This window comes from Rhinoderma darwinii, chromosome 11, assembly GCF_050947455.1.
Source record: "Rhinoderma darwinii isolate aRhiDar2 chromosome 11, aRhiDar2.hap1, whole genome shotgun sequence".
Classification (NCBI taxonomy): Eukaryota; Metazoa; Chordata; class Amphibia; order Anura; family Rhinodermatidae; genus Rhinoderma; species Rhinoderma darwinii.
In genome coordinates, this window is record NC_134697.1 from 49,341,320 (window position 1) to 49,351,698 (window position 10,379).

Consider the following 10,379-nt stretch of genomic DNA (forward strand, 5'->3'; position numbering starts at 1 on the left):
TATCTACACGCCTGTATTTAAAGTGCCACTTTCTTATGACATAGGTGCTTTAAATTCACAATGTATTTTAATAATGTTAATGGAAAATTTGGAACTTTAGAGGTTGATACCATTTTAAGGGATTGTCTCATTTTGACAACCCCTTCTCATATTGTGGTACCCCTGAAACTAGCTGATCTTCGGTCCTTTGCCCATCATCTGTTATTTGGGAGAGGAATTGTGTACATTGTCTGTGTTATGGAAATTTACAAGGGAATACGTCTCACACAGAACATTGCATCAGGGATAAAGAGCAAGGGACATTGTTGTCACTACTCCGTGCGCTGTAGAAAAACCTTGTGTTTGCTACTATGTTCTATTATATGTTTACATAAATACTTTCAGACTTCTTAGGCCCTGCTCACACTGAGTTTTTCCAACGGTTTCTGCCGCGGAATCCGCGGCAAAAAACGGACAGAATTGCCTCCTATTGATTTCAATGTGAGTTGGAGGTGATTCTTTTCCCACGAGCCCAAAAAAAAAAATACCGCTCTCGGGAAAAAGAAGCGACATGCCTTATCTTGAGGTGTTTTCCACCTCAATAACCCCTTTGAAATCAATGAGAGACGGAAATAAAACGCGTTTTTTTACAACGATCCTTGCCGTGTTTTTTTTTACGTGTTTTTCAGCAAAAAATGCTCGCGGTTATTCCCTTTGTCAAAGAAATAGGTTGAAAAAAAACGCCTGAAAAACCGCGGCAAAAACGCCTCAAAAAACGTGTGTGGTGCAAAACCACTTAAAAAAAAACAGAGCTGATTTTTCCATGCAGAATTTTCTGCCTGCAAAAAAACTGTGTGTGAACATAGCCTTAGATTGATTTCAGGCGCACTTATTGTCCTCCATGTTGATTAATAATACCTTTTATATTACTTTCAGGAATGTTTACGTATCACAAAGACTCAAACTTCCACTGGTTCAGCAGTTTTAAGTGTGACAACTATTCAGAATTTCGTCTAGTTGGAACTGTATCCTTTTTATTAGGACTAATTACGTACCTTCTCTATCTATAGCCAGTATGAACAAGCTGACGCAGTATGCATTTTAAGATTTTTATTTTCAATACCGCTTTTGCTTGGAAGGAGACATTACCATCATTAACGTCTTTTCTAAATGCCGAACCGCTAATCAAACGATACTACTGCACAAATCACTCTTTGCAGCGTTTTTTTTTCTATGCGTGGGATCCTGAATGAGGTACCCTCACCTTATGCTCGTTTAGGGCGAATGGAAAGGGGTTGTCCTAATGGGAAAATCATATTCATAAATATATTATTTCATGATATGAACTCTAATCATTAGAATCTAATGTACTCTTAAAAATTCAGTATGTTATTATCTAGCCTAATATAATAATACATTGGCTATAAAGGTATGTCCTGCAATCCATCAATATACTACAGGTAGTCCTTCAACGGCATTAGAATTACAATCTGTAAAAAAAAAAAATCAACCGGCGTCTATCTACACATCTACACTTCAATTTGAACGTTCTCACTGATTAGAAATCTCGAAAAAAGGGAGTCAAACAATATTATATCAGAAAATGTTATTTCAAAGAGCACCGGTCACCTCTCCTGACATATCTGTTTTATTAAAGAATTGCATTCCCCATGAAATACAATTCTGTAGCATCTTTTCTTTGAACTCTAGCTTGTGTTGTTCCTCTGTTATTCATCCTAGAAATTTATGAATGAATTGGCAACTGAGTGTTACCAGTTGGGGGGGGGGTGTGTCCCTACACAGACTGACACTGTCCAATCAGTTTTGACAGTGAGACTGTGTAGAATCACGCCCCTTTGACAAATGAAATAGTGACACCCAGTTGTCAATTTATTCAAACATTTCTAGGAGGGATAACAGAAGACTGGCACAATTCAAAGTTCTAAGAAAATATGTTCCAGAATTATTATTTAAAATAGACATGTCCGGAAAGGTGACAGGTCCTCTTTAACAGCTCTCTAATATGGTGTATGAAGTGGATCCTAAGGTGGCTTTAGGGGAAGCTTTGCATTGAATTTTAGTAATCGCCTAGGGTAATATTCAGTAAAATGTTAGTTGTTACCATGTAACACAGTGTTATGATCTGCATGGCGTGTGTTTATACTTAACAATCCAAGTTGATGGGGCTGGCTGTCTACAACAGCATAACTCTTGATATCCGCTTTCCACCTTGCTGCTACAAGAAGCTATTAAGTCCTCCCATAGTTCCCTGTGACCAGAACATCCCTGTAGGCATTGCATCTGTCACACTAGATGACCTGTATCAGATCATGCCGGTAAGTACGCTTTGGGTTTGTTGTGCACAGATTAAATGTTCTATGTGCCCATTATTCATGTCAAGAAGCCACCCTGAATATCAAACGCCAAAACATCTAAAAACGTAGGTTTCAGTGCAGTTAAGTGCAAACTCCTTTTTTTTTCTCCCCCTTCCAAGCCAGGAAGCTGAGATTTGTGTTTCTGTTTGCACTAAAAGGCTACATTAGCTGACCATGTGCCTGCAGATTTGATATGTAGGAAACAATGTGGTCACAAGTATATGTCTTCCCCAACAAAATTGTGACTCCGAGTTAAAAAGTTGGAAATTATTGATTAATCGTGAAAAAATTCCATTGTCATTCTGAGAGAAATTCTTAAAGGGAACCTTTCACCTCCCCATACATGTGCCGCATGTAATGGGCAGGGCTGCACAAACCAACCTTTGTATTGCAGTGTATTATAAATGCGATCGGATAATCGCATAGTGAAGTCCTCTAGTGGGACTAGTAAAAAAGTTTAAGGGAGGGGAGTAAATATACTGTACAGAAGTCCAGTATAATTAATGATTATTACCTTTACTTTATTATTGTTATTACAATTACAGTTCCTACCCAATGTAGGCGCCCGGTGTATAAATAAAATACAATATAGTCAGAATTGTTTTAGTATCCATTATAGATGCTTGGCTAATTTTGCTATAGAGATCACACTTAATTTAAGGACATGCCCTGAAACAATACAAATAAGTGGGGAGAATAGACCGTGTCATCCCACCGTTTTCCTGCTGCAAGAGGTGGAAAGGCACGAAGAAGGTCCTGGTCTTGATGTTGCGTAATGCTGCAGAGCTGTCTGGCTGAATATGAAAATATCGAGCATGAGCTCTGGCTGATACTTGAGGGCCCAGACTTATATCTTTGCATATCCTGGAAGACCGTTTAGGCTTCTGTGATTTTTATAACCTCTACTATGGTCATCATGATATCTTATAACCGAAGTATTGTGTAAAATATAACTTCAAATGTTAGTGTTGATCATATAAACCTGAAACTATTGTTTTTAGGAACTTGCTCATGGATTAAATGAACTGCTAATGTACGAAGGCAACGTGGAAGAAGATTTCTATTCAACATTCCAGGTCGGTGTCCAGAACCTTCTCATTTTTATATTTACATTTTTAGCATCTGCCGACAGATCTGAAAAGTGACCATATTCTTTATTTGCAGTAATGCAGCCAGTCAATACACGAAAAAAAAAAGAGGACCATGTGAATAGGGGCCCTGATAATATCACCTGTACCTATTGAATCAATGTTTGTAGTAACATCAGACTCTCTATGACAACTGTTCCTTATCAGTCCACTGTCAGATCAGAGCTGTCATAAGTACATTTCGTAAACCCAAATCACCACGTATATCAATGTCCACGTTTTCTTGGATGACTAAGAAACTTAATATCTAGGCATAAATGAATAATGATTAACCTATGCTTGTAAAATGGGATTTACCTTTGGACAATTCCTTTATAACTTAGTCATAACTATTGCTTCTTCAAGTTTGGCACATCCGGAACCATCTTATTTGGTTTTGCTACTTTATGGTTTTGCTACTTTCCCTGTTAACTTAATCTAGGAGTCTCCTTCAGGGCAATTTCATGGATATTTTTATTTTTAAAATCATATTTGTATTCTCCTATTCACTTTTTAGGTGTTTCAAGAGGAATTTGGCATCATTAAGTCATATAATCTTAAACCTGGTGGTGATAAAATTCCAGTCACTAATCAGAATAGGAAAGGTAATATATGGAAAGTCAAGACTGTGGTCATGAAGAATCCATTATAAAATTAGTGTTTATAATAAATCACTTGTTTCTCTCTTTTCAGAATATGTCCAACTTTATGTAGATTTCCTCCTTAATAAATCAATTTACAAGCAGTTCTCCGCATTCTATTACGGATTTCACAGTGTCTGTTCATCAAATGCATTGATGGTAAGACTAAGAATATTTTTTCCAAATACAATATTTAAAGAAGAACTGCACTTTTGCAAAACTTTAGATATGTCAGAGACATATCAGAAGTTTTGATCGGTGGGGGTCCGGGTTCTGAGAATCCCACCGTTGCTTAAACGAGTCTGCAGAAGCGCTCAGCTAGGCGCTCTGCACCTTCGGCTGTGATCGTCGCTCCTTGTTAGGCTGGAGACAGGCTCACATAGAAAATCTTTGAGCAAGTCTTCATTCTCACAGTGAGCGCTGTACACACAGCTGAAGGTGCAGAGTGGGTAGCGGAGCGCTCCTGCACCTTCGTTTAAAAAACGATGAGCGTCTCAGCACACTTATAACAACTTATCAAAACTTCTGTTTTTGTTTTTACGAAAGTGCAGTTACTCTTTAAACTAACTACACACCGGATCCACACCAGTGTATAATATTATTCAACATTCTTTAAAGGGGTTATGTGGCGACCGAAAAAAAAGGGTTATGTGACGACGAATGTGACCGGCCCCGCTGTACTCTATGTAATCGCTGTACTACTGCTTGTACATAGTATACAGCGGGGCCGGTCACATGACAGGGTTGTGTTGTCATGAGGAAAGACTGTGCAACTAGACTTCCGGTCCCCCGCCAGCGCTATAAATATCTATTAAAATCTCATAACCGGCGTGACGGGGGACCTGAATATATATTAGCAAGTGTACTCACATACTGCAGTGAGTGCACTGCTAATACTCTTCGGTCTATATGGACACGTAGTTACTATGTGGACACGTAGAGGAGCCTCTTCTATTGGCTCAGTCCACAAAATCTATTACATTATCATTACATTTCCAATTATTCTGCATGTTATATGAGTGTGCGATATATTTATAGTTAGAATTTCCTTAAATGAGTTTTCATTATTGAATCCCTTTTGATTTAATTCTGATACTCGACAATTTATATGTGAGCCCCATGTAGTGCTAGGATTAGACTTTTTTTTTTGTTTCATTAATTTCCTTAGGCCTTATTAGAGCATATGGATTCTATAAAGCATATGAGCCACAGCAGATAGCCGTTAAGTATGTTCTCCGCACTGGCAGACCTGGCCAGTCCACGTATTACATCCTTAACCATTCATTTGAATGGCCAGCATTCAATACTAAATTTTCCCTGCTGCAGCCACTGCAGGGGGAGCTGTATGACCGGGGAAACCTTCAGCCGATTTCCGGAGGTTCTAGGAGCTGGACCTGTGGTCAATCAGTGCATCTCCAGATCTCCAGTGCGGCTACTAGAGAAGGGGTCGCTTCATCAGGCAACCAGTTTATGGTTGCATAAAGTCAACAGTGTGGTACAATTGTGTATGCAGATACAGTATATGTTCAGTTTTTATGCCAGCATTGGAATACCTGTTTAACATATGGTCAGTAACTCTGTTAGGTACCAGTTTAACTTATCACAATGAAACTGGTCATTTGCGTTACAAGGAATTTTTTTTTGTCTAATAATCTATAAATAATAAGAAATTAAATCTCAGAGGCTCCAAATATCAATCCGATTTCATTTAGAGAGTTCTGTAGAAATTTTATTATTATTACAATTAAAAAAGGAGTTGTTTTTTTTTTTTGTTCAAGTTACTTCGCCCAGAAGAGGTGGAGATTCTTGTCTGCGGGAGTCCTGAATTAGACATGCATGCACTCCAGAAAAACACGCATTATGATGGATACCAGAAAACCGATCTTACTATTAGGTATGCAGAGTTTATTTGTGGAAGATTTGCAAGTATTATGGACTTTACAAATCCTTATTGATTTTGCTCAGGAACAAAAAAAAGAAGTAAACCGTTTTGAAGTGAGAACGGACTCAAACAAATAAAAACGTATATGACAACAAGATGTTAAAAATGCATACGTCGGCATATACTGCAAATGTGTGCAAAAAACGAGATGTAAACTAAGCCTAAATGCTAATTTGCTTTAAAATAGGCGTTTCTGGATGTTTTAGGGTGTTCCTAGATGGCCACTCATAAATCTCACTGTGTATTAGCTACTGGTTAATACTTTATTGCAGCTGCCTTATCATAGGCCATATATGTATTTTGTACAAGATCCAAATACCCGGTATTTGGATTATATTTCAGACTTATACATTAATTTGCCAAAAGATTTGTACTCCTGTTTGGTAACTACTCACTGTAAAGAAAGAAGTGAGCCACTCACGATCATTGATAACGGAAGTCCAAACTTCAGGAACATGTTTTATTGTAAAGAGAATTCCCTTATGCATTGTCATCCTGGATGAGGGGCCTTTTTAACGTTTTGGACAGTCTGCCTTCCTAAGTGACATCAGTGCTACAATGAAACACATGCTTATCATGACTTTTTTTTACGTACACTTTATCTTCTTGTAGGCCCTTCCTATTCATGCTCTCTAATGATATCCTGCTACATGTTTTAACTTCTAAAGTAATTTCTTCTTAATACGGTGTCCATTTGTGTAAGCCGCCCTCCACTTGGATCAACTCGGTTGTGCTTTTCACTTGGAGTATTTGCTTCCTTCAGCTGAAAATTAACTAGGAAGCATGGATGAGAATGTGGACACAGATCCTTTGGCCACCCTAAAAGTTTGGTTAAGGTCCCCATAGCGGAAGTCTCAGTGTTCTGTGTAATATAACTTCTCTTCTGCTTATATGTGCCGAAGAATATCACAACTCATTACAAACCAGTGTGTAGTATCCCTTTTCACTGTGCCAGTAGTGAATCTAGATCATGGTAAGCACTACCTCCACCTAGGTTCACTGCTGGCATTTTGGAGATGGATACTACACCTTGGCTTCAAATTAGTTGGCTCTTCATTGGATAGGTGTGGTCGCCTCTGTACATTTATGTTCACTACAGTACAATACATCTGGAGGGTTTTAAAAAAAGAAAACCCCTATCAACATGTAGAAGAAATTTTTTCTAAGGAAATATGAGCATGCCGCCAATTTTCAAATCTGCAACATGCTCATTATATTGCTGGAAAGCCGCACATTTTGACCCCTGGATTTCACCCAATATATAATGTAGAATCATCACTAAATCCACAGCAAAATCCTCATTTAAATCATGCAGATTTTTCCACGAAATCGGAGGGAGGATTTCTTCCGCTATGTCTGGCTGTAGTCTGAAACGGAACATTATCATTTTCTTTCACATTGAGAGTTCTGCTTTGAGAACATCATCTAAGATTTGATAGTCGCACAATGACCGCATACTGATTGGGAAACAATATTTTTCATAGCCTCTTGTAGGCCATTCTTATCTATTCTTCCTAGTAAATGTTTGTCATTCATGTGTTGTTTTAATTGCTAGAAATTAATGAAAGTGTTTATAATGGCAACTGTAAACCAGCTTCAAAATGCTAAGCAAGTGCTCAGCTTTGGATTTTGGTATTTCAAGATTGGTAGTTTTTAACTTTACACTAAAGACAAAAACTGTAATAAACTTTATTACTTTCGCAGGTATTTTTGGGATGTCGTTCTCGGGTTCCCTCTTGACCTTCAAAAGAAGTTTCTACATTTTGCTACTGGCAGTGATAGAGTGCCGGTTGGAGGCATGGTGGACTTGAATTTCAAGATATCAAAAAATGAAACTTCAACTAATTGGTAATAATGGACCCTGGCATAAATAGTATTTTTCCACAGTGACCGAATGTTTCATTACATCATCCGAATCAGATTGTATTGTACAATTGTTTTTTACAAACAATCCCCGTAATTCCTCCTAGTGTGGTATCTGGTGTAGTCACCCCAGGCACGTTCAAAACATTGTTGAATTCCAGTAGATATATACATATTGGTATAATATGTGGTTAAACCGATGAGTCTGTGATAGAATTTCTCTTAGGTTTTTGAGATATTGTGTTTCTGCAATATGTCCGAGCGCTGAGAAAATATACAGATTCCATTTTAGTCACTAAGTTACGAATTTCAATTTTCCAAGTTAACCTCATTTAGTTATTTATGTGTGTATTTTTTTGGGCTGTATGTCTCCTCCTTAAATTTTTTTCTTCGTTTTTTTTTGGGGACAAAAAATATTAACACAATTGTTTGTTCCAGGTTGCCAACAGCACACACCTGCTTTAACCAGCTGTGTTTACCTCCCTACAAAACGAAGAAGGAAATAAAACAAAAGCTGACCATTGCTATTTCTAACTCTGAAGGTTTTGGTCTTCAATGAACTCAGAAGACTTTATGATCTAGATTTCTACCCTTCTGAAAAAAGTAAATCAATGGAGAACTTCATTTGTGGAAGGAAAGCTACATTAGTAACTACTCCATCATTGTACTACTTGCAGCTGGTGCCAATGTCAGACCTACAAGGAAGGAACTTTTCCTTTGAGAGGAAGACCACCTTATTAAGAGTTTTGAAAGAATTGCAAAATTAATCTTGTTGTAAATAACCTAACTTTTACTTTTTACCAACAGGCTTTAGGTCCTGTTACACAACCCGACATGGGCCCTGTAAACGAGCGCCGATCAACGAGGCAGCTTGTTGATCGGTGCTTGATTGCTCCTTTCACTGGGAGCAATGCCAGGGAACGAGCGAACATTACTACGATTGCTCGTCCCCATACATTTCTGTCATGTCGGCAGCACGTCTCCCTGTTTACATAGGGAGATGTGCTGCCAACATCGATAATATTTCTTGCAGCACAGACGATACAATCAGTTGATGAACAAGCGTTTGCTCGTTCATCGGCTGATCGTTGCCCTGTTTACACAGGGCAATGATCGGGAACGAGCGTTCTGTGATCGCTCGTGTTCCCGATAATTCGCCCGTGTAAAAGGGCCTTTAGGCATTAGTTTGATCTTTGATTTAGTAGTAATTTTGGTTACTTTAGTAAAAAAAAATAATCATGCAGATCAGCAAATCTTGCCAACATACCGCATTATAATCCTGCTATTTATTTACAATGCTTCGTTAATGTAGAGATATGTTTATAATGAGTTGTAAAAGAGTCATGTAGATAGGATTTTACAATTTTGTATTTAATGGCATTGTAGAAAATGGACGAATACAGCAGACATTGTCAACATTCTGATATATTATATATTTATGGACTTACTATATTTACCGGTAAGGGATATCCTTCAGTACTTAACCCCCATACCTGAGCTTTCAACTCCATTTTGTATAACTACAGGTGACAATTTCACTTAAAAAACAAAACGTTTACCAATGTATTTAGAGGGTATATTTCGTAATAGTAAGATTCTGTTTTTTTTATTGTTGGACATGAAAAGTTACATGTACGTGGATAAACTTCCTAACCTTTGCGTATGCCAAAAAGGCATGGACTTCGAGTAGGTGAATCTTTTTTTACATTTTTACAAAAAGATGTACTTTGTGTGTTCCACATTTGAAAAAGAAAAACAAAAAAACAGGGCAAGATTGGCAACTAAAAATGTAATATTTTCATACATAACTTTTATGGGTGTGTCAGGAACACCATAAGTAAAGAGGTGTCAGGGACACCATTTATATGTATATACTAGAAATGGAAAGATTATTTTGTGGATGGTTTATGTATATCATTGTTACACATCCATCATGAAGAAAGATAAATGTTATGGAAAGAGTTTTAGGAACCCTTCACTCTGCCATTACATTATTCTGTACAGGAGTCTGAAAGGGTAACGAAACTTTCAGAAAACTTCTGACATGTCATAGTGACTTTTCAGAAGTTTTGATCGGTGGGGGTCTGAGCAATGAGACCCCCATCGATCGCTAAAACGAAGTGGCAGAAGCAACCTGGTTTCTGATCAGCTTTTTTTTTTTTAAAGCCGAGCAGTTGGTGTACGGGCTCCATAGAAAGTCTATGGGCCTGTACACCAACTGCTCGGCTTTATCAGAAACTAAACGGCTCAGTGCTCACCCGAGCGCTTCTGCCACTTTGTTTTAGCGATTGGTGGGGGTCTCAGTGCTCAGACCCCCACTGATCATCACTTCTGACATGTCACTATGACAAGTCATAAGTTTTCTGAAAGTTTAGTTACCCTTTAAATGTGAAAAGACCAACCAGGAAGTTGGGTATTGCGGCAGCTTGAAACACATCAGTTTATATAGTTC

The 10,379-nt window shown here is 38.0% G+C and overlaps 1 protein-coding gene across 1 annotated transcript in view; it reads left to right on the forward strand.

Moving 5' to 3' along the window:
* HECTD2 (HECT domain E3 ubiquitin protein ligase 2) overlaps window positions 1-10,061 on the forward strand; it is a 90,152-nt gene extending 80,091 nt beyond the window's left edge. The window contains exons 14-21 of the mRNA XM_075841252.1: window positions 916-1,004; window positions 2,157-2,315; window positions 3,356-3,430; window positions 3,999-4,086; window positions 4,175-4,281; window positions 5,901-6,016; window positions 7,769-7,912; window positions 8,366-10,061. Of these exons, the coding sequence (XP_075697367.1) occupies window positions 916-1,004; window positions 2,157-2,315; window positions 3,356-3,430; window positions 3,999-4,086; window positions 4,175-4,281; window positions 5,901-6,016; window positions 7,769-7,912; window positions 8,366-8,486 (899 nt within the window). The 3' untranslated portion in view covers window positions 8,487-10,061. The remainder of the gene's footprint in view (window positions 1-915; window positions 1,005-2,156; window positions 2,316-3,355; window positions 3,431-3,998; window positions 4,087-4,174; window positions 4,282-5,900; window positions 6,017-7,768; window positions 7,913-8,365) is intronic.
* The last annotated feature ends 318 nt before the right edge of the window (window positions 10,062-10,379 follow it).